The sequence below is a fragment of the Monodelphis domestica genome, chromosome 3 (assembly GCF_027887165.1).
Source record: "Monodelphis domestica isolate mMonDom1 chromosome 3, mMonDom1.pri, whole genome shotgun sequence".
In the NCBI taxonomy this organism is placed as follows: domain Eukaryota; kingdom Metazoa; phylum Chordata; class Mammalia; order Didelphimorphia; family Didelphidae; genus Monodelphis; species Monodelphis domestica.
Genome location: NC_077229.1, coordinates 14,832,032 through 14,854,525, shown reverse-complemented (window position 1 = coordinate 14,854,525; position 22,494 = coordinate 14,832,032). Strand labels below are relative to the sequence as shown.

Sequence of the window (22,494 nt, the reverse complement as noted above, 5' to 3'; positions counted from 1 at the left end):
TCCAGCACTTTGTCATGCATTCAGCTTGTTTTGTACGTCTGAGTACTGCCTCCCCTCTCCCATTAGATGATGAGCTCCCTGAGGACAAAAGGACTGCCTTTTGCCTCTCTTCAAATGGCATGGGGCTGGCACACAGTAGGCACTTAATCAATGTGTGCCAAATTAGATTGACTGTATAATGTTGTCCCCTTTGGCCAGATGATAAGGCCCTAGAGGGCAGAGGCTGTTTCCAGTCCATATTTATAGCCCAGGAGCATATCAGCATGCCAGGCACATAAAACACGCTAAAAAGAACTTATTTCTATAGTTCTGTGATACTTTCAAAGCCCTATATAAACATTATCCCACTCTGCCTCTCACAACAGCCCTGTGAGGTAGGTGTTTGCATTATTCCCATTTTGTAGATGAGGAAACTGAGGTGCAGAATGGCTCTATGATTTGCCCAGAATTATATAGCTCCTAAGTGTCTGAGGTAGGATTTGAACTCAGTCCTTCCTGATTCCAGCTCCTTCCCCCAGCTACCCAAGTGCTTTCTGATGGATGGGGGTGGTTCACCTGGGACTTCTCCACAGCTGTCTCCTAAGCAAAATAAGCCCCAGGAGAACAGGGGACAGAGCATTCAACCCAGTGTTAGAAAAGCCAAGCCCTGATGCTTCATGATATTCTGGATTAGTCTCTTCTCCTCCCTGGGCCTCAGTTTCTTCCCCTATAAAATGAGGATAGTAATAATATCTATAATCTCTATTTCACGAGGTTGTTGTGGGGCTCAAGTATGGCAAAGAATGTCAAGTGTGCTGCCCACTACCTGACAGTTTCTAGTCATGTTCTCCCCCTTTAACATCACCAGGCAGGCCACACTTCACAATGACCAGGGACACAAGGCCAAAGTCTTGGAGCCCAGAGACCTGACCTGGTGCTCCTGACTTCTCACCCTGGGGCTGCAAGGGACCTCAGAACTCCTCTGGCCCAATCCCCTGATTTATCAGAGGATCCACTTGAGAGCTGAGGGAAGGCAAAGTTCCTCACCTATGAGATGGGGATCATGACCTCTTCTCCTCCAGGCAGGTCCCCTGGAGGCCCACAGAATTGCCAATTCAGAACTGGAAGGACCTGGACAAAGATTATCATCAGTGAAGGTGGGATCTGGACTTGGGCCCTCTTTTTCCAAACCAATCACTTTAACATTGAGGAAGCAAGAAAAGTCAGCCCCTCCTTGAAACCCAGTTTCCCTGCCTGCAAAATGAAGGCAATGATCTTTTCACCCATCTATCTCAGAGCATTGCCATGAGGTGAGGACTCTGCAAGCGAACCCTGGCATGCCTGTTCTCCTACAACCCCTCCAACAGGGGCCATTTTTCATTTTGGTCTGACCGACAGGGGTGAGGTAGTCCCTTGTAGTTCTCTGAATTTTTGTCTCTTCTGATGAATGATTTGGAGCATTTGTCCCTTGGGCTTCAAACCCTTCAATGACTTATCTACTAGGGAAATGCTGGAGGTGGTCAGTTTCACCTGCCAGGAGCCCTCCCTGCCTGAAACAGGGTCATAATCCACATCCTCTCCCCACATCCCTAGATGCTCACCTATGCCTCAGGCCACCAGCCTTCTGGGTGATGTGCATCTTTGAGCTTTAGTCTTTGTGTACTGTGTGCCTCAGTTTCCTCACCTATTAAATGAAGATCATGATCTCTATACTTCTTCTGCAGCTAGGTTCTCAGGAGGCCCACCAGATGGTCAATTTAGAACTAGAAGGAACTTTAGAGTTCATTGAATCCATCATCTCTTCCCCCTCCTCCATTTTATAAATGAGAAAACTGAGGTCCAGGGAGGTTCAGGATCACACAGCTAGGAAGGACTAGAACTAAAATCAAATGAGATAAAATCGTGCTGGTATTCTTGGCACATCTTCTCAGTCAATGTACACATAGAGCCCAGCACTGGACCCACATCTGAATACTTCCCAACCTAAAGGGACTAGACAGACCTCTGAGAAGTGACCGGGGTGAGTTGTTTCATTTTCCTGACCTCAGTTTTCCCATCTGTAAAATGATGGGATTGGACTAGGCTATAGAGAAGGTCCATGTTGGCTCAGAACCCTATGAATCTCTTAACCTTCCACTGTTCCCATCTTCATGGTGTGAACGGGCCCCCACTCTTCAAAGGCAAGTCCCTAAAGGATCACTAAAAGCCCCAGAAACAGACTGACCTTGTGTCTGTCATGCCCATCTAAGGCTTCACCAGGAAAGACTTTGTTTTTGAACCTGAGCCGCTCATGGCACCGTCTGGAAAGGCACAGATGGTTCGGGGCCCTCTTTGGTCAAGGGAGCCCCCGTTCCGGTGTGAGCACAAGCCCCCGACCTACCAGAGCGAGTCCCCACGTTTCCAGGCAGACGGAGGAGGCTGCCGTACAGGCTCATCGTCAACAGAGTAGGAAAAGGAAATCTTTATTTTATATTTTTTATACTTTGACACAAGGAAAATAAAATGTATATTTGTATATAGACTGCAGTCTGAGTAGGAAGCAGCATTCTGGAACCGATGCCCCCTGTAAACATGGCAGGATGGAGATGGGGATGGTGGACAGCAATATTCAGAGACAGGCTTCCGGAGAGCGGCGAGCACGCCGCCTTGGCAAATGGGAACTTGCGACACCGTTCGGGAGGATTCCAACTTAGAAACAACCTTGGGGAGATTTTGTTTTGTTTTGTTTTGTCTGAAAAGTTGTGTGTGCGTGTGAGTGTGTGAGTGCACGTGTGCTGAAACATTCTGGGGGAGACCTTTTCCTCGGGCCAGGGCAGCTCCGGGGTACTGACTCAGAAGGCCCAGGTGTGGCCGACCTCCCTGCTCGAGAACGCCCCCTCTGCGGGACGCAGGCGTCACTCTCCCTTCATTCCCCTGCTGGGGGGCTGGAGATGCGCTTTATCCACACCTGGTTTCTCCGTAAAGGCCTCCAGTTCCCCTGTGGCCCCAGCCTCCAGGGTGGCCCCAGCCACAGTGGCAGGTGCTAGTCTTCCTCGGGAGCCATTAAGGGGACCACGGCAAAGTCCAGAGCAGAGCCACTGAGACAGCCAAGCCGAGGGCCAGGCCGGGCTGCGCGGGGGCACGGAGGCCGCCGCTGCTGCCACTGCCGCCACCACTGCCGCCGCCCGTGGGGCCCGTGCGGCACTGGGCCTTGGTCCGGTTCTTTCGGGAGCAGCCAGGCCTCCGCCGAGGGGGTGCCACGGAAGACTCCCCCGGCTCCAGGAGATCCGGCTGGAAGTTGGTCAGAGGGATCTCCACGTTGCTGGGGAAAGTCCCGAAGGGCGAGTCGTTGATGTGCTTCTGGCTGGCGTTTTTGGCAGCGTCCGACTCTGCCGACTTGGGTTTGGACATGTTTTCCTTGTCCTTGCGGCCGTTGCCGGCGGGGAGGCCGCCGTACTGGGGTCCGCCGTGGCCCGTGGCCTCGTACATGAAAGACTTGTCCGCCTCGGGCTGGCAGCACTTCAGAGGGCCGTCCGGGGGCTCCGCGGTGGGCCCCCGGCCGGGTCGGGCCTTCGGCCCCGGCCACACCTGGCCCACGGGGTCGGCGCAGCCCTCCAGGTCGGCGGCGTGGAGCCGCTTGAGGTCCCTCCCGGCCAGGCGCGGAGGCAGGTGGCACTCGAGGTCGGAGGAGGAGCCCTTGAACTGCCTGAACCAGCCCCACAGGGACTGGGCGCGGCAGTCGCAGATCCAGGGGTTGCCGTTGAGGCGCAGGTACTGCAGCGACGCCAGCGGGCGCATCGTCTCTCCGGCCAGCACCGTCAGGTTGTTGTTGAACAGGTAGAGCGTCATGACCCTGCCCAGGTCGTGGAAGGCCCGCGGGTGCACGCGGCCCACCTGGTTCTGGTGCAGGAGGAGGCGGTCCAGACTGAGCAGGCCGCGGAACACGTTCTCGGCCAGCTCGCGGATGCCGTTGCCGTGCAGGAACAGGTAGGTGAGGTTGGCCAGGTCGACGAAGGCCTCGTCGGGGAGGGCGCGCAGGCTGTTGTCCTGCAGGTAGAGGTACTGCAGGGAGCTCAGGCCGCGGAAGAGGCCGGGCGCCAGCTCCAGCAGGCCGCAGCGGTCCAGGTGCAGCGTGTGCAGGCGCCGCAGGCCGCGGAAGGTGGCCGGGTCGATGGTGCGCAGCTGCACGTTGTCGCTGACGTCCAGCTCCTCCAGCTTGTCCAGGCCCGCGAAGGCGGCCGCCTCGATGACGCTGATGGCGTTGGAGTGCAGCCACAGGATGGTCATGTTGCGGCACGAGCGGAAGCTGCTGGCCCTCACCTGCCCGATGCGGTTGTTGTGCAGGAAGATGCGCTGGCTCTGGGCGGGGATGGCGGCCGGGATGGCCGTGAGGCCCTGCTGCTGGCAGCTGGTGGTGATCTTGGGCTCGCTGTAGCACACGCAGGCCCCGGGGCACGGATCGGCGCGGGACCGGATGTTCAGGCAGAGGACCCAGATCAGCAGTTTGCTTCCTGGAGGAGGAGACACAAAGAGGCCGGGGTCAGCCCTGTTCTGGGGCGCCGGGACCCCCCCCAGTCTGCCCCGGACCCGAGCCTCGGGGCGCAGAGGGCAAGGCTGGGCCAGAACCCACCGGGGAAAGGGGGCCACAGAGGGTCAGAACCACCCAGAGCCTGGAACAGGGCCAGCCACCCCTTTTCCCGCCAGTCTGCCCCGGACCCGAGCCTCGGGGTGCAGAGGGCAAGGCTGGGCCAGAACCCACCGGGGAAAAGAGGCCACAGCGGGCCAGAACCACCCAGATCCCGGAACAGGGCCAGCCACCCCTAGTCTGCCCAGGACCCGAGCGTCGGGGTGCAGAGGGCAAGGCTGGGCCAGAACCACCCAGAGCCCGGAATGGGGCCACCCCTGCCCCCACCAGTCTGCCCCAGACCCGAGCCTCGGGGCGCAGAGGGCAAGGCTGGGCCAGAACCCACCGGGGAAAAGAGGCCACAGCGGGCCAGAACCACCCAGAGCCTGGAACAGGGCCAGCCACCCCTGCTCCCGCCAGTCTGTCCCGGACCCGAGCCTTGGGGTGCAGAGGGCAAGGCTGGGCCAGAACCACCCAGAGCCCGGAATGGGGCCAGCCCCACCCCCCGCCAGTCTGTCCCGGACCCGAGCCTCGGGGCGCAGAGGGCAAGGCTGGGCCAGAACCCACCGGGGAAAAGAGGCCACAGCGGGCCAGAACCACCCAGAGCCTGGAACAGGGCCAGGCCCCCCCTAGTCTGCCCAGGACCCGATTGTCAGGGCGCAGAGGGCAAGGCTGGGCCAGAACCCACCGGGGAAAGGGGGCCACAGTGGGTCAGAACCACCCAGAGCCTGGAACAGGGCCAGGCCCCCCCTAGTCTGCCCAGGACCCGAGCATCGGGGTGCAGAGGGCAAGGCTGGGCCAGAACCCACCGGGGAAAGGGGGCCACAGCGGGTCAGAACCACCCAGATCCCGGAACAGGGCCAGCCACCCCTGCTCCCGCCAGTCTGTCCCGGACCTGAGCCTTGGGGTGCAGAGGGCAAGGCTGGGCCAGAACCACCCAGAGCCTGGAACAGGGCCAGCCCCACCCCCACCCCCCGGGAGGCATCAGAAGCTCCTCCGACCCAAATATCCCCCCGCCGCCAGAGCCGTAACTAGGCCAGGCAAGCAGGGCTTGGAACCAGGGGCCCGGCTTAAAGGGCAGTGACGACGGCCGCCCCGGGGGAGCACTTCCTGCCTGGCTCAGCACCCTGCATTCCCACCCCCCGTCGGCTGCGCCCCAGGAGCCTCCCACCAGAACGCCCTTCTTCCACGCCACCCACCTCAGAGCGTGCCCCTGGCCCCGGCGCCCACCCTGAGCAGCCCCGAGGAGCCCCGGGCCTCGTCCCCTCTAGCTGGGAAGGTGCCCGCGAGGTGGCACACGGGGAGCGGGGGGTCAAGTGAAACACGGGCCGCGCGCTTCGTGGACCTACATGGCGTTTCCCGCCATCATCGCTGTGGCCGTTGGTCCCTGGAAGCCACGCCGGCTCTTCCACAGCCTCCCGTCTGCCTGTCCCCCCACTGGCCGAGACTGCTAGGGAAGGGGCAGGCGGGCGAGGGGAGCCCCCACTCATGGGGGGCTCCGTCCGGGCGTGGCCCTTTCTGCACCCCCACACACACACACATACAGTCCGTCCCAGGCTGGGGCTTGAAACGTGCAGGCACTGCCATGGCCTTGTCTGTGGGAGCCACTGTGGCCCTGTGGGGAAAGCCCAGCCACTCTGCCCAGGACCTGAAGGCCGAGGATGTGAGTTCAAATCTAGCCCTGCTCCTTCCCCCCGTGCCATCTTGGACAAGGCAGAGCCTCTCAGGGGCCCGGGGCCTCGTCCATCCAAAGGGGAGGACAGCCAGGCACCTGGGAGGGAAGCACCGAGAAATGAGGCTTCTTATCGTCATCAGAAGTTCCAGTTCTCCACCCTGAAGCAGCGCCGATGGTCAGAAGCCGCCATCACCCATTTCTCGCCAGTGGCCTTTAATCGACCCACCCTGAGATTGGAGGGAGATTTGAACCCAAGCCTGCCCGACTCAAGGTCCGGCCACATTCTGTGTCCGAAGCCAGGATGGCTCTCAGGAAGGAGTCGAGGAAGAGACAGCAGGACGCGTGGCTGGGAGAGGAACGTCCACTTTGGGAGTTCAGAGGTCCTATAAAGGAAGGACCTCAAGCAGTCGAGGTTTTGTATCCTCCATTGCAGGGCAGGAGTGGTACAGGAAGACTCATCTACATGAGTTCAAAGCCAGCCTCAGACAATTACTAGCTGTGTGACCCTGGGCAAGTCACTTCGCCCTGTTTGCCTCAGTTTCCTCATCTTGAAAATGAAGCCATAGAGGGAAATGGCGAACCGCTCCAGTATCTCTGCCAATATGGCCCCCAAGGGGGTCACAAAGACTCAGGCACGCCTGAAATGGCTCAACAACAAAAATTCTCCCTGATAAGTTTGCCAGAGGCCAAGACCCGTCCAATAACAAGACCCGGAGCGTTCTGGAGCTCCGAGATAACTGAGGGAGGGCACTCCAGAAAGCAGACTTTTTCTCCTCTAGACACACCCTGGCTTCAGAGGTAGATGCTACCTTGGGGGCCATCCAGCCCAACCCTTGTCTGATCCATCCATCCCTGCTCCAACATTTCCAACAAGAGAAACCCCCACCTTCACTTGAAGACCTCCAGTGATGGAGAGCTCATTACCTTCAAGACAACTCTCACTGCAAAGTTTGGATTTTCTTGACATTCTCTTCCTCTCCTTGGTGACCTTCGCCTCCCTCACTGCTCCAAGTGCTCTCTTTTGGGGCCAAGCAGCCCGGCAGAAGACTGAAACAGGGACTCGTCCAGCCCAGGAGGTCCAGCCGCCAAGCTGTGGAGCCCTCGGTGCCCAGAGTGATTCCCAAGGAGCCCTCCAATGACAATGTCGACCTATAAATAACTGCACTTTCTGTCGGCTGAATCAATAATCTCTGCCATAAGCTGCTCTCCTGTTTTCAGATGTGTGTCGATGCTGTTTGCATGAATAAAGCCGAATTCATCTCAAAGCACTCCGAAGTTCCCCGGGTGGACTTGGGTTCTCCCTTATCCCCGGGTGGACTTGGGTTCTCCCTTATCCCCAGGCACTCCAAGGCTGACCGCATCGCTCCCTGCTCCAGAGCCTTCAGGGCTGCCCACTGCCTCTCTTCTGAAACACCCGGCTGCCCCTTCTCTTCTAGCCTGACTCCGCATCCATCCCCTTCCCACACTTCCAACTTCTAGCCACCACAGATGACCAGCGGTACCCAGAATCCACCTCTCCATCTCTCCCTCTGTTGCCCAAGCCTGCCCTGCCCCTGGTCCGAGCTCCCAGCCTTCCCCTCATCTCTCCAACCCCAGGGTGGCGCCTGCCTCAGATGTTCACCCTTGCCCCTTTCTAGGAGCCAGACTTGGCCAGGCATCTGTTTAGGCAGAAGACGAGGGTTCAAATCCCAGGTATAAATAGATGTCTTTTCATTCATAATTAGTAAGGTGACCTCTCCAGGGCTGTTTCCTCATCCATCATATGGAATGATCATCCTGGCGCTGCCTGCCTCATGCAAAGGGCTTTTGCAAGCCCGTCTTTGTGACTTCGAGGAATCCACTTCCTCTCTCTGGGCTTGGATAAAATGAGAGGGAGGGGGAGGGAGAGTGAGATGGTCTCCACCATCTTTCTTTTCTCTTCTTTCTCCCCCTTCTTTGTCTCCCCTCTTTTCTCGACTTCCCTCTCTCTCCCTTCTTTCTTTCTCTCCTCCTCCTCTTTCTCTCTCTTTGTGCCTTTTCTTTCTCTTTCCCTCAATCTTCCTTCACTTCCTGTCTCTCCCTTCTTCCCACTTCCTCTCTCCCACTTTCCACCCCATAATAATCCTTCCCTCAACTAACTCACAAGACTGTTGCAGGGAGCATTTGTGAAAGGTAAGCCATTTGGGGCATCCTGAGGCCCAAGGGGTGGCTCACTCCCCAGGGCCTGGAGTGGGGGACAAAGACTAGGTGAAGGAGGATGCAGCTGCTGGGAGACAGCCCTCCTACGTCTATACCCCACAGGTCCATCCCATGAAGTACAAAACAGGAACCTCTGGACTACTGTCCACACAAGCGTCCAGGAGGGGAGCTCCAGACAGTGTAGCCATGGGGATCCCCATCCAGGGGCCTCTCTGCCTAGGGAGCTTCTGTGCCTTGTGGTGTCCCCTCCACTCCTTCATGCAGAGGGAAAGACCCACAGTATGTGCAGACCCATGCCTCCAGGACCTACAGGCTCAGAAAGCAGGCTTGTCCTCTATTCTGGGACCCGGACACTAAGCCTATTCATCCATCCATCCATCCATCCATCCATCCATCCATTCATTGACTTGTCTATTAATTCACACATTCAGTTATTGATCCATCCATTCATTCATTAATTCAACCATGTATTCATCCATTTATTCACTCAGTTACTCATTTACCTATTCATTCATTCATTCATCCAGCCAGCCAGCCATTCACTTTTTCACTCAAAGGCCATCTTTAAGTGCCAACTTTGTATAGAGACATTTTCAAAAGAGCCTGCCTTCAAGGAGCTCTTCCATTGGGCCCTTGCACCAAGGCCTGTGTCCCTTCCTGCCCCCCTGGTAGCCAAGGGAAAGCCTTGCCCTGTGCTCCTCAGCCCACAGGCCCTCCTGTCACCCACCTGCCCATTCAGCCCTCCCAGGCCGGCTCCCCTCCCTCCACCCTTTGATCCTGGCTGGAAAGAGGAGGAAGGTGTCTGGCCATCCCTGGACTAAAGCTGCTCCAGGGACTGAGGAGAATACGCTGGGGGGGGGAGCCTTTGAGGGCCCCCAGACTGCCCTGCCAGACTCCAGGAGACGGTCAAACAAACTCACAGGTGCCAACAGCCTTCTGGGAACTGTAGGGCACACTTGCACTCCCTGCCTCCCAGCTCTGATGAAGGGGCCCCAGCTCAGCTCTGAGGAGAGATGGCCAAAGCTGAGGGTCCCGACTCTGCCCCACGCAGTCTGGGTGACCTGGGACAAGTCAGGGAACCTGTGTGGACTAGTTTCTCCGTCTAGAACATCATCACGGAACATTCACATAGTATTTTAAGGTTTGCAAAGCACGTTACAAATACCTCGCTTGAGCCTCAGAAGTCTGGGAGGAAAGTGCTATGACGATCCTCATTGTATAGTTGAGGAAACTGAGGCAGGCAAAGGGGAAGTGACTAGCCCAGGGTCACAGTCAATAAAGGGGCATAATTTGAACTCGGGTCCTCCTGATCCAATTTGTCTCTAAGAACATCTGCGTTGTATATCAGGGAAAGAGGGGACTGGGTGGCAGATCTGAATGACCTCTTCCTGCTATGAAGGCCAGTCTGAGAAGGTAAAGGGGGCAGAACAGGTCAGCAGGGTCCAGCGCGCCTGCGCCTCTCTCAACCCTGAAGACCCGCTGGGCCAGTCAAGGCCCTTCACAAAGGCCAGAGCCCTGGTGAGCTGAGGATGGAGCACCCCGAGCCGAGCCTGGGACCGGAAGCGCCAGAAATGGGGGAGACCAAGAACCTGGAAGCTAAAGCCGTTCAGGACCTCGGAGAGCGCCCGGCCCCGCCCGGCCCCGCCTGATTTTGCTGAAGAGACCCAGAGATCCCAGTTCACACCTTCAGCTGCCTCACTTGTTCATACCCTCTGGCTACACCTATGCACAGCCATCCACCCACAGTGCATCCGCTGGTACACACGCGTGCCTGTATGCATCCCACAAGTACACGTGTGTTCACACGTGATCACGTGCACGCGCATGCCCACACGGGCACAAACATGTTCACATGCACGTGCATCACATGATTACGTACGCGCACACTTGCACTCACATGCACACACCGCTCGTGTGTTCATACGTGCACATGCTCACACTTGCTCACACACATGCTCACCCATAGACACGCGTCCCCCCCTCCTTCCCCTTTCCAGGCTCAGCACAGTAGCTCTTCTCTCATTTGCATTTCCGCCCAGAAGGCAGCCTGGGCATAAATAACACTCGCGGAGCCTTCACCCTCCTACAGAGCAGCTGACTCTCTGAGGAAGCCGGCCCGGCTCTCCCCCTCCCTTCCCTCCCTTCTTCCCTGCCGCGCTCAGTTTCTCCGTCTGGAAAATGGGGCAGTAACAGTTGCCCGAGCGTGCTTGGAAGCGGAAGCGCAGGCAGAGGCCAGTCCAAACAAGGGCCCGGGCTGGTTACAGCGGGTCGCACTTCCCCGGGTCCCCCCACATCGCCCTCTGAGGTCCTCTCCCTTTCCCAGACGCCTGGGCCGTGAGAGGGACTTACTTGTCCAAGGTCACCACGCCTAGCAGGGGCAGCGCTGGGATTCGAACCCAGGCCCTTTGGCTGCAAATCCAAGGCTCCTCCCCGGGGCCACTCGTGAGGGAGCTGTTTGTCTAGTCCTCAAACTGGGGCCTGTTTTCTGTCCTTGGTCTCGGGTGGGACTTGGGGAGGGGGCGGGCGAGGGACGCGGCGCGGCCTCTCATTTGTTTTTAGCCTAACACTCCTTTGGGCGTCGGGTGTCAGATGGAGCCGGGCTCTCGAGCGGGCCTCGTCCGGCCCCTTCCTTCCTCGGAGGAATCTGGGGCCCGTAGAGGGGGTATCGAGCACCCGAGGTCACGCGGAAGCAGGGCAGAGCCAAATCGGGGACTGGGAGCTCTCCGGCGGCGGCAGGGCTCTGCCCACGATCTCGCCGCATCTCTTTCCTGTCCGCCAGGTGTGCCACAACCAGATGACTGACTGACGCTGGACTCCCTCCGAGGCGGAATTTTCCTGGGTCCCTCTCTCCCCTCGGGGCCTGCCTCCGGGGGCCCATTTGGGCTGGCTGGGGGGCGAAGGCGGAACTTGCTCCCGGGCGGAGGAAGGTGGTGAGCTCCCCATCCCTGGACCGGACCCCTTCCAGGGATGCTCGGCAGGCTACCCTGCCGGCCGTAGGTGTTTCTGTGAGCTCCATTGGAGGGAGGGAGGAGGCCCGAGCCTCGCCTCGCCGAGCCTCCCCCGTCCGCTTTATTTATTTATCTATTTAGTTCTTTTTTCAATGTTGAGCTCCCACTTCTGTCTCCCTCACACCCCTCCTCCACCCACTTCTAAGGCAAGCAATAGGATCTCAATTATACATGGGAAATCATGCAGAACATATTTCAGCCTTCTGCTCTGGAGAACAAAACCGGCACCCCCTCCCTCGCTCCCCCAACCTCCAGGCCACCCCCACCTCTCTGCCTGGGCGGCAGGAAGCTTGGATTCTAGGCCCGCCTGTCACTGATCCTTTAGGTCCTTCCCTTTCCGTAAAGAACAAGGATCTGCATTCTCCAGGTGAGGTGAATAAGCCTCGGGTTATCCTAGCCAGCTAATTAGGGGCATGAGAGGATTTGAACCCAAGACTTCCTGACTGCGAGCCTAGTGATCCAGAAACCAAGCCCTGGCCCTGGTGACTGGCACCAGACTCCTTCCAGCCAGGAGACACAGAATTCATTTGAAAGCAGCCTGATAGAAAGAGCCCCGAAACAGGAGGTCTGGCTTGAGTACTGGCTCTGCCTCTTATCCAGCGCTTGACCCTGGCCGAGTCCTTTCCCTTTTTCTGGTTTGTTTCCTCCTCTGCCTTAGAGAAATGGGAGCCATTGTTTCACCAGGATTCTTCCCAGGGCCAGAGCCCGGGCCATTCCAAGAATCTCAGAGCTGACTCCCAAGCCCTGCCTGCAGGATAATCCCCCACCATCCCCCCAAGGGACCCTCCAGCTTCTCCAGCCTGAGGAAGGGAGCCCATCGCACTTTGGGGAGCCCACATCCATAACCTCTACCCACTGGCCCTCTCTCTGCTCTCTGGGGCCACTTTCCCAAAAGAGCCCTTTGTTTACCGGCAGATGGCTATTGTGCTCTCCCTGTCTTCTCAACCAATAGTTATCCAGTGCCTACTATGTGCCAGGCACCGTGCCAAGCTCTGGGGATACAAAAAGAGACAAGCCCAAGGCCTGCCCCCTCGAGGAGCTTACAGTCTGATGGAGGAGACAGCGTGCAAGCAGATCTATCTACGAAAGCAAGCTATAAATAGGATAATTAGGCAATAATTAACAGAGGGAAAGTCCTGGCTTTGAGAGAGAACTGGGCCGCCTTCTCCAGAATGAACAGCCCACTCCCTTCAGCTGACCCTCCCGAGGCTTCATCTTCAGAACCTCCGCGATGGACAGCGCCTAGAGGGTGATTCCCCGGGGCGGGTGGGCTTTCTGCTACTGCCTTTTCCCAGAAAAAAGTGCCCACAAGCCCTGGCCCTGGGAGAGGGAGAGAGACCTGGGGAGCGATGGCTTTCGTGTCCCCCCAGTGGGAGCCAAGGAGGCCAAAGGACTACTAGGGCCACTTTCCAACAGAACGAGGAGCCGCTGGATCTGATCAAAATGGACACACACCCCATTTAGTCTTCAGAACAAAGCAGTCTGTTTGATGTCTCCGAAGGAAATTTCCTTAGCCATAAATAACGCATCAGCACAGACTCTTCCAAAACAGAGGAAGATTCCTGCTTCTTGCAAGTGGCAAGGAAGGCTGTTTTTTATTCTTCAGCTCCAGACCTGCCTTCCCCAATGGCCCAGGAAATTATTGGGGGAGGGGAAATCTAGATACTGAAGGCAGCCCTAATCTCTGCACAAAATACAGCAGAAAGCACTGTGCTGAGCATCAGAGAGTTGGAGCCCCATCTCTACCACTCATGAGCTGTGTAGCTTTGCTCTCTGTTGTCTCATCTCAGAAAATAAGTGGGATTGACTAGACAACCCCTAAAATCCACCTCCAGCTCTAACCCTGTGAGGCTCTGAGAATCCCATCCTGGATGCCTTCTTACTTCCTTACCAACTCTGGGTTTGAACCCTGGCAGGGCTACTATCCACTTATAGATGGGATGACCTTGGATAAATCACTTCCTCTTGCTGGGTTTCCTTTTCTGCCAGATGGAGAAGCTGCTCTAGGAGATCTATCTCTAAGGTCCCCTGTAGGGCTAAATCTCCAATTTAATCCATCCCCTCCCCTTTCTTGAAGGCCTATCTCAAATCCCTTCTCTTCTTAGGAAAACTCCCATGAATGAATGCAGTTTAGCCAACAAGCATTTATTAAGTGGGGACTATGGCCCAAGCCATAGTCTGCTAATAAATAAATAAAAGAATGGTAAAATATTCAGCAAGTGCTAGCTGTGTTCTAAATGCAAGAGATACCAAAAACAAAACCAAAAAAACAGCAAGATAGTCCCTAGCATTCAAGAACAGTCTGCATAGGAGAGTGGTAGCCAGGGAGGGACCCTTTAGTCTAGTAAGTTACTGGGGTGGTGAGAGGGCCATAGAGGAGTTGGTTGACATGCCCCATTCAGGTACAATGGCATAATTGATTTGATCATATTTCATCGTTCCAGAACTGGGGGGGTGGGGGGGTTGGCAAGGAGAAGAGAGAGATGGAGGGGAGGGAAGGGAGGGTCCTTTGTATGGCCAGGGCTTTCCTGAAATGGTGTCCTAGGAGAGTCAGACACCAAGCCCATGCTGCTCTCATGGATTGATTCAATCAGTCAGTCAATCATTCTACAAGCACCAGACATGAGCCAGATACTGAGCTAGATGTTAGGAAAACCTAGAGAGAGAAAAAATAGAAGCTGCTCTCAAGGAGCTGCCCCCCAGTGAGTAATAATAGTAATGAGGAGGAAGATGTCTGGAGAGGTACCATGGAGTAGAGGAGAAAGAGCTGGCCTTGAACCCAGGTTCAAGTTGAGCTGCTGTTACCTTACATGTGAGTCGGTTCAGACAACTCAAGATGAGAAGGTTCTGACCACTGATAAAAGAAATTTCCTCACACTGGAATTCTTCCCAAAATAAATAGACAGGTAGATAAACAGACAGACAGAAAGACAGATAGATAAATGGATAGATAGATAGATAGATAGATAGATAGATAGATAGATAGATAGATAGATAGATAGATAGATAGATAGATAGATGGATGGATGGATGGATGGATGGATAGATAGACAGACAGACAGACAGACAGACAGACAGACAGACAGACAGACAGACAGACAGACAGACAGACATAAATAGACAGGTGGAGAGAGAGATATGCATGCATGGATGGGTGGGCGGATGGATGCAAACTGACAAGAAGTGAATAAATAAATAAATGAATGGCTAAATAACTATTTGTTCAGTCTTTTAGAATCTGCACTAAAATGATAACAATAACTGTGCTTTAAAGATTGTCACTACTTTCCATTGTCCCATTGGAGCCTGACAACAAGTCAGTGAGTGGGCACCATGGAGTGTTTTCATTCCCATTTTACAGAAGAGAAAAGAGACTCAAAAGAAACTGTGGGTCTTATTCTCTGTGCACAAGAAGCACAGACAAGGCCACTGACTTGCCCACCATCACACAGCACATTAGCATCAGAACTAGGGCTAGAACTCATGTCTCCCAGGATACCCTGATCAGCCTGATCTAAGGGCAGCAGTCCTCAGTGCCTGTCACCTCCAGGAACCTTACTCACGGTGGAGAGATGAATTTGGGGAGTGAGTGAGCCAGACCTTCCTGTGGGCCCAGGTAGGAAAGCTAAGGATGTCCCCCCAGGGTCCTCCCCAGAGATCTCAGGGGCACAGCAGGGCTTTGAGGCCTTGCTTCCTCCTCTACTCCTCCTGGTTGGAGTTCCAGATCAGGATAAATAATTCATCAGAGAGCATCAGGGTCCCAGGGGAACCCCAGTCCAGCCCAAGAGTTTGTTTGGCTTTAATTATGGAAATTCACACACACACACACACACACACACACACACACACACACACACACACAATCTGCCTTAGAAAGAGCAGGAAGTTGAGTCCCCTCAGGGCCAGGGCCAGCCCTCCTCCATCTTCTCTTTCCCCCAAAAGGAGCTGGGGCTGTCCCAGACCCTCCAGCGAATATTTATGGAGCAACACTAGGTTTGCACAGCCTGTTACATATTTTAGTTCATTAACTCTGTTGTAGAAGAATGGAGCTCAGCCCAGGGTTTGAATTAGAAGACTCTCTGTGACTGTGGGCCTCAGTTTCTTCATCTGTAAAATGGCCATAGTAAAACATTGTATCTGCCTAATGGACTTCTCAATTGAGATTAGGTATGTGAGGTGACCTGCAAACCTTAAAGCCCCATCTGAATGTGAACTTGCATTTTTATTTTTGTGGGCCTAGGATGTTCCTAGGAGGGGACTCCCTCTGCCCTTCAGACCATCACCTGCCATCAAGAGCCTAAGAGAGCTGGCTGGGGCAGGGCTTGGTACCAAATGTCCACTTTGTGTCTGAGGCAGGACTTGAACCTAAGTCTTCCTGATTCTTGGCCTCCATCTACTAAGCCTAATGCCTCTTGTGATGATGAGGAATAGGAAGGAGGAGGAGGGAGAGAAGGAGAATGATGTAAAGAGTTGGGGGGGGGAGAATCCTAATAATTAAATAATAAAAATATTTCACATTTACATGGCTTGTTATGGTTTGCAAAGCATTCTTCTTGGGTTATTTCATTTGATCTTTTCTACAATGACCCTGGAAGGTAGGTGCTATTATTATTTCTATTTTATAGATGAGGAAATCAAGGCAGAGAGAAGTCAAATGACTAGTCCAAAGTCTCAACATGAGGACATGGCTGTGGCAGGATTTCAACTTGCGTTTTCTTGACTCTGAATCCTGTCCTCTAAGCACTCTTCCATCAGAGGCTGCAGGACCCCTAGGTGAGATTGTATGAGAGGGGCTCCCAACTCATTAGCTTTTCCCCAAACTCTTCCCTCTTTCCAACTTCCCTGTTGCTAATTGAGAGCTCCACCATCTTCCCAGACCCTTCACATCAGAACATAGAGGTCATCCTTCACTTCTCTCCCTCCCTCCCTCCCTCCCTCCCTCCCTCTCTCTCTCTCTCTCTCTCTCTCTCTCTCTCTCTCTCTCTCTCTCTCTCTCTGTCTCTGTCTCTTTGTCTCTCTCTGTCTCTCTCTCCCTCTCTCTCTTTGTCTCTCCCTCTATCTATCTATCTCTGTCTCTCTCTGTCTCTCTCTTCCTCTCCTCTCCTCTCTCTCTCTGTCTCTCTCTCTCTTTGTCTCTCTCTGTCTCTCTCTCCCTCTCTCTCTCTCTTTGTCTCTCCCTCTATCTATCTCTGTCTCTCTCTCTGTCTCTCTCTCTCTCTCCTCTCCTCTCCTCTCTCTCTCTGTCTCTCTCTCTCTTTGTCTCTCTCTGTCTCTCTCTCCCTCTCTCTCTCTCTTTGTCTCTCCCTCTATCTATCTCTGTCTCTCTCTCTGTCTCTCTCTCTCTCTCCTCTCCTCTCCTCTCTCTCTCTGTCTCTCTCTCTCTTTGTCTCTCTCTGTCTCTCTCTGTCTCTCTCTGTCTCTCTCTCTTTGTCTCTCCCTCTATCTATCTATCTCTGTCTCTCTCTCTCTGTCTCTCTCTCCCTCTCCTCTCCTCTCTCTCTCTCTCTCTCTCTCTCTCTCTCTCTCTCTCTCTCTCTCTCTCTCTCTCTCTCTCTCTCTCTTTGTCTCTCTCTCTCTCTCTCTCTCATTCTCTCTCTCTCTCTTTCTCTCTCTCACACACACACAAACACACCCCATCTCTAGTCCCTAACCCTAACCCTAAATTTGTGCCAGGTCTGTCAATATTACCTTCATAGCATCTCTACTGTACACCCCCTTGTCTCCTCTGACCCTGCCCCCACCAGGGTGCACACTGCCATCACCTCATACCTGGACCGCTGGGCTAGCTGCTGTGGGGTCTATCTGCCTCCAATCTCTCCCTGATCCAGCCCATCCTCCATTCTGCCACTAAGGTGATTTTCCTGAAGCTCAGGTCTGACCATGTAGGTCTCTCCCTTCCTCACTAAACCCCAGTGGCTCCCTCTGCCCTCCAACAGCAAATACAGAATCCTCTGTTTGGCTTCTAAGTGCTTCACCTTTGCTGTCTTCTCACACTATACACCCCATCCCATTCATTCTGCAATTGCTGTTTCTCTCACAAGATGCTTTCTCATGAATCCTACCACTTTCTTTCCTAACCCTTCCCTTAGAATCAATATCATGTATTAGTTCCAAGGCAGAAGAGCAGTAATGGCTGTAAAATTGAGATTTGAACTCTGAACTTCAATCCCCACAAGCCCTTGCTCCACTTCCCCAGAATACTTTGTAATCTCATGCAATTCTGAGGTGGGCGAGATCGAGAAAGGATTTAAGCTGGTAGCAAAGGTTTTTGGGTCTCTCTCTCTCTTTGGACTTCCGTTTTGGAGCAGAGGCGTCTCTTCCATGATGTGAGGTTATTTTGTCTAGGCCTCTGGCCTAGGCACATGTTTCTTACTTGTATATTCTTTAATCCTTAATCCTTAATAAACCTCTAAAAAAATATAATACTCCTTGCAGAGAGAAACTAATTTCTACCTGCCTCAGTCTCCCATATTCCTAAATTTTAACTGTTACATGGCTAGGCAATGGGAGCTACGTGACTTGCCCAGGGTCACACAGCTAAGACATGTCTGAGGACAGATTTGAACCCAGGACCTCCCATCTCTAGGTCAGGCTCTCAATCCACTCTAGCTACTCCCAATCCTGGCATTTCATGGGAATGTTGGCATTTCTAGAACTCTCTCCTTCCTCAGGCTCAGCTCAAAGTCCCAGTGTCTCCAAGATGCCTTGGAACCATCAGTGTGGATGCCCCCTCTCAGCTGAGGAGCTCCTTATTATATGTGTGTGCTTAACATCCAATAGATCTCATTTGTACACACAGAACTGTTTGCAGAGTGCTTCCAGCACTAGGGCTGCATTTTGGCTTTTTTGCATCCCTAACCCTTAGTTAGCGCCCTGTCTAGTCCACAGTCCAGGGCTTAATAATTAATTACTGCTGACCCATTACTGTCTGATGCAGAACCAGGAAGGTTACAGCTTGAATCTTATCCGTTCAGATCCAAGGATCTGCCAGTGCTCTGCAAGCACCTGCTCTGGGCTAGACACCGGCATTTCAAAGACAAGAGGGAAATCATTCTCACCCCCAAGGGGCTCACAGTAGCTCTTCCACAGAATCAGCCTTTAGGCATTCATGGAGCACCAACTAGGTAGGAAGCAACAAAGACCTGAGAGGAACAATGCCTTCTTTCAAGGGGATTGCAGTCTAAATAAACTTTCTCTTCTGTAAAGTGGGGATAGTAATAGCCCCACAGGGACTGGCCCTCTTTCAGTGGCCCTTACTCCATGGCCAGCCCCCCCCCAGGAGGGTTACCACCGCCCTCCCTACACTCCCCCATGACTCTAATCTCCCAACAACCCCCCTCCAGCTGCCCTGTTTCCTCTGACACTCAGCGACTGGACAGCCAGTCCTGTGAATCATGTCTTCAGCCTGGGGATCAGGCCATGACTGCACATAGATTTGTCCCGTTAATTTGGTTTTCAATTTTCGGCCAAGAATAATCCAATTTTCTCCTCTCTCGATGTTCTTCCCAATGGTGCTCCCCGGATGCCCAGAGCATCAGTTTCTTCCCCTGGCCAATGAGAGGCTTGGATGGAGACCACTGAGGCCTCTCACAGCTCTGGCTAATGTCTAGGCTCTCCTGACCCTGGGATGAATTCCGGGCTTGTTCCATCCTCCTGACCCCTGGCGGTCCAGAGGCCACAGGAGCCTTTCGGCACCAGACAGGAAGAGGCTGCTGGCCCCAAGCCTAGAACTCTGCTCTTTAAGGGGGGCAGAGGGGAGGGAGTCCCTGGTGGGCTAAGCTGTTGGAGGGCCAAGACCCCATGGCCTATCCTGTAAGGATAGGGCAAATGAGGGGCTCACAGGGAGGAGTAGAGCCCTCAGGTACCGGCCCCTGCCTATGGAGTTGACATAGCAGATAGAATGATGGATGGGGATAGAGTGCTGGAGTTGGGAAGACTGGAGTTCAAATCTGACCTCAGATATTATACTCTTTGTATGACCCTGGACAAGTCACTTAGGCCCAGTTTCCTCAGCTCTAAAATGGGAACAATAATGCCCCCAGAAACTATTTCCCAGAGCTATTGTGAGCATCATGGATCTAGACAGATCTTAGAAACCAGCTCCTCCCAACCTCCCATTTTACAGATTAGGAAACTGAGGTTCAAAGAGGCTAAATGCTTTGTGTGAAGCAAAGGTCAATATTTTATTTAAACACAGGATTTCCTAGCCCCAAATCAGGCATTCTACCCATTATAGCTCACTGCCTTTCAAAAATAATTGCATGAGAGCATGTATATGTACCTTAAAGCACTATAGACACATCTGTTGTTATTATTATTGTTAACTTTGCCTCAGTGGTAAGGAGTAGCCCACTATCCATTGCTTCCCCTGGGTGGGGCACAGACACAGCTAGAAGAGTCTGAGCAGAGCCCCTTTTCCTACTAAGAAACTCCCAGCTGGTCCTGGATATAAAGGAGAGCTTTTCACTTGGCTGGACCTCACATTCTAGCTTGGTCCTTGGCCACCTTCAATAGTAGTTTGTTCAAATATATTCTCACCCCCACCTCATCATTCCTACCTCGGTTGCCATTGGCAAACAGGATAGAGAGTGGGACCTGGAGGCAGGAAGACCCGAGTTCAAATTCTACCTCAGACACTTACTAGGTGCTTCTGGGCAAATAATTTCATTTCTCTGTGCCTCAATTTCCTCATCTATAAAATAGGCATAAAATGAACATAAATAACTCCTATCTTCCGGGATTATTATGAGGCTAAAATGAGACAGTTGTAAAGCACTTTGCAAACCTTAAAATAGCAGCAGCAGCAGCTACATCCTAGCTGGCAATTTACACTTTTGCTCATAACTAGCTAAAAGTCTGCAGAAATTAAATAGAAGAAAACTACCAATCAGGTGGGTCCCAGGAGAGAGGAAGAGGGGGAGATCACAGGAGATAAGTGTACAAAAACTCCAGTTTTGTCAAGGCAGGTCCAGGTCCTCTCCTTCAGCAGGAACAGGGCCCACACGTGTAAAGCTGGAAGGAACCTTAGAGCTGTAGGTCCAACCCCACTGTTTTATAAGTGAGGAAGCAGCCTGAGAGATGTTGAGGCAGCTACTCCATGGGATTCGAACCTGGGACAAGCCTTTCACCGTTTGTGCCTCTTGGAAAACTACCTGGGGGCTCTGAGCTTCAATAACTTGTCCCTGGACAGAGAAGCTCATAAGTATCTCTGAACAGGTCTTTCTGATCCACTGACAACCTTAGTGATTTTTTTTTTGAAGGATGCTCATTTTACAGATGAAGAAACTGAGGCACAGTTAGGCAAAGGAGAGCGTTGTCACGCTTTTCATAACCACCTTTAACCCTCCTGAAATAGGTTTGAATGCAGCCTGGCTGCTGTGTCCACAATCCTCCCAGCATGCTTCTCTCTGGGTCCCTGCCCTCAATGGGAACGCTAGTCAGCTAAGTGGATCACCTGGAGAGAAGGATGCTGCGGAAGTGAGTCTCCTGACACCCGCCTCCCCACAACCACAAGCACAGATGATCATTTCTCCTGGCCTGAAACCACAGACTCCTCTCAGTAAATATAGGCCATTACCAGCCTCTCCTCTGCAAACATAAACAATAAACCAGTCTCTTCTCTGCTAACAGATATCACCACCAGGCTCCTTCTCAGAACTCTGACTAGCACTCTTCCCCTCCTCTGCCCACAATGGCTTTCTGCAAAAAGGCCACCACCAACCCCAGCTGATGGTGAAATATTCCAGGGGCTTGGGAAGTCTTAGCACACTTGGGCATGTGTAGTCATGCTCAGGACAGTATGTATTACCTAGCCAGTCCACCTCTGGGAACAGGAGTGTAAACAGTAGCAAAATCCACAAACTTGCTAATTGTCTTTCCCTTCTATAGACATGAGTGTAAACAATGCAAACTTCACAAACTTGCTAGCTGTTTTTCCCCTCTATGGACAGGAGGAAACAGCAGCAAAATCCACAAACTTCCTAATTGTCTTTCCCTTCTATAGACAAGAATGTAAACAATAGAAAAATTCACAAACTTGCTGGCTGTTCCCCAGCCCCCCTCTATGGATGGGAAGGTAAGCAGTAACAAAATCCACAAACTTGCTAACTCTTCCCCCCTCCCCTTCTCCCATGGACAAGAATGTAAACAGTAGAAAAATTCACAAACTTGCTAATTATCTTTCCCTTCTATAGACAAGAATATAAACAATAGAAAAAATCACAAACTTGCTAGCTGTTTTCCCTCTCTATGGACAGAAGGGTAAACAGTAACAAAATTAACAAACTTGCTAGCTTTTTTTCCCCGCCCCCACCCCCACCATGGACAGGAGAGTTAATAGAAGCAAAATTCACAAACTTGCTAATTGTCTTTCCCTTCTATAGGCAGGAGTATAAACAATAGCAAATTTCACAAACTTGCTAACTGTTCCCCAGCCCCCCTCTATGGATGAGAGAGTAAACAGTAACAAAATCCACAAACTTGCTAACTCTATCTCCCACCTTCCCGCCATGGACAGGAGGGTAAACGGTAACAAAATCCACAAACTTGCTAACTATTTCCCCCATCTATGGACTGGAGGAAACAATAGCAAAATCCAAAAACTCGCTGATTGCTCTTCCCTCCAGTCAACTTTAGCAACTGTGGTTATGCTTGAAAAGCCTGCCACTTCACAGTTCTAAACCTCAGTTTCCACCAAAGGACTTTCACTTTATCTGCTAAACACATAATCAAACATTAGTTAAAAAAATAAACATTTCAACTCATTTATTATTTTTCTCAGAGAAATCAAACTGTCTGATACAGCAGAATGAGCCCCTCACTGGAACTCAGAAGACCTGGATTCTAATCTCTTCTACCAGAGATTTGCTGTATAACCTTAGGCAAATCACTGACCCAATTCTGGCCCTTATTTTCCTCATCTGTAAGATGATTAGAGTAGGAGGTATCTAAGATCCCTTCCAGCTCTCACATCATGATGCTTTTGTAAAATAATATTTTATTTTATCCCCCCCCCATCATGATTCTGCGAAATGATCCATCTCCCTGATTTG

The 22,494-nt window shown here is 52.9% G+C and overlaps 1 protein-coding gene across 1 annotated transcript in view; it reads right to left on the bottom strand.

The window, feature by feature from the left end:
- Positions 1-2,425: 2,425 nt before the first annotated feature.
- Positions 2,426-22,494, bottom strand: part of RTN4R (reticulon 4 receptor) — a 102,207-nt gene continuing 82,138 nt past the window's right edge. The window contains exon 2 of the mRNA XM_056821369.1: positions 2,426-4,469. Within this exon, the coding sequence (XP_056677347.1) occupies positions 3,022-4,469 (1,448 nt within the window). The 3' untranslated portion in view covers positions 2,426-3,021. The remainder of the gene's footprint in view (positions 4,470-22,494) is intronic.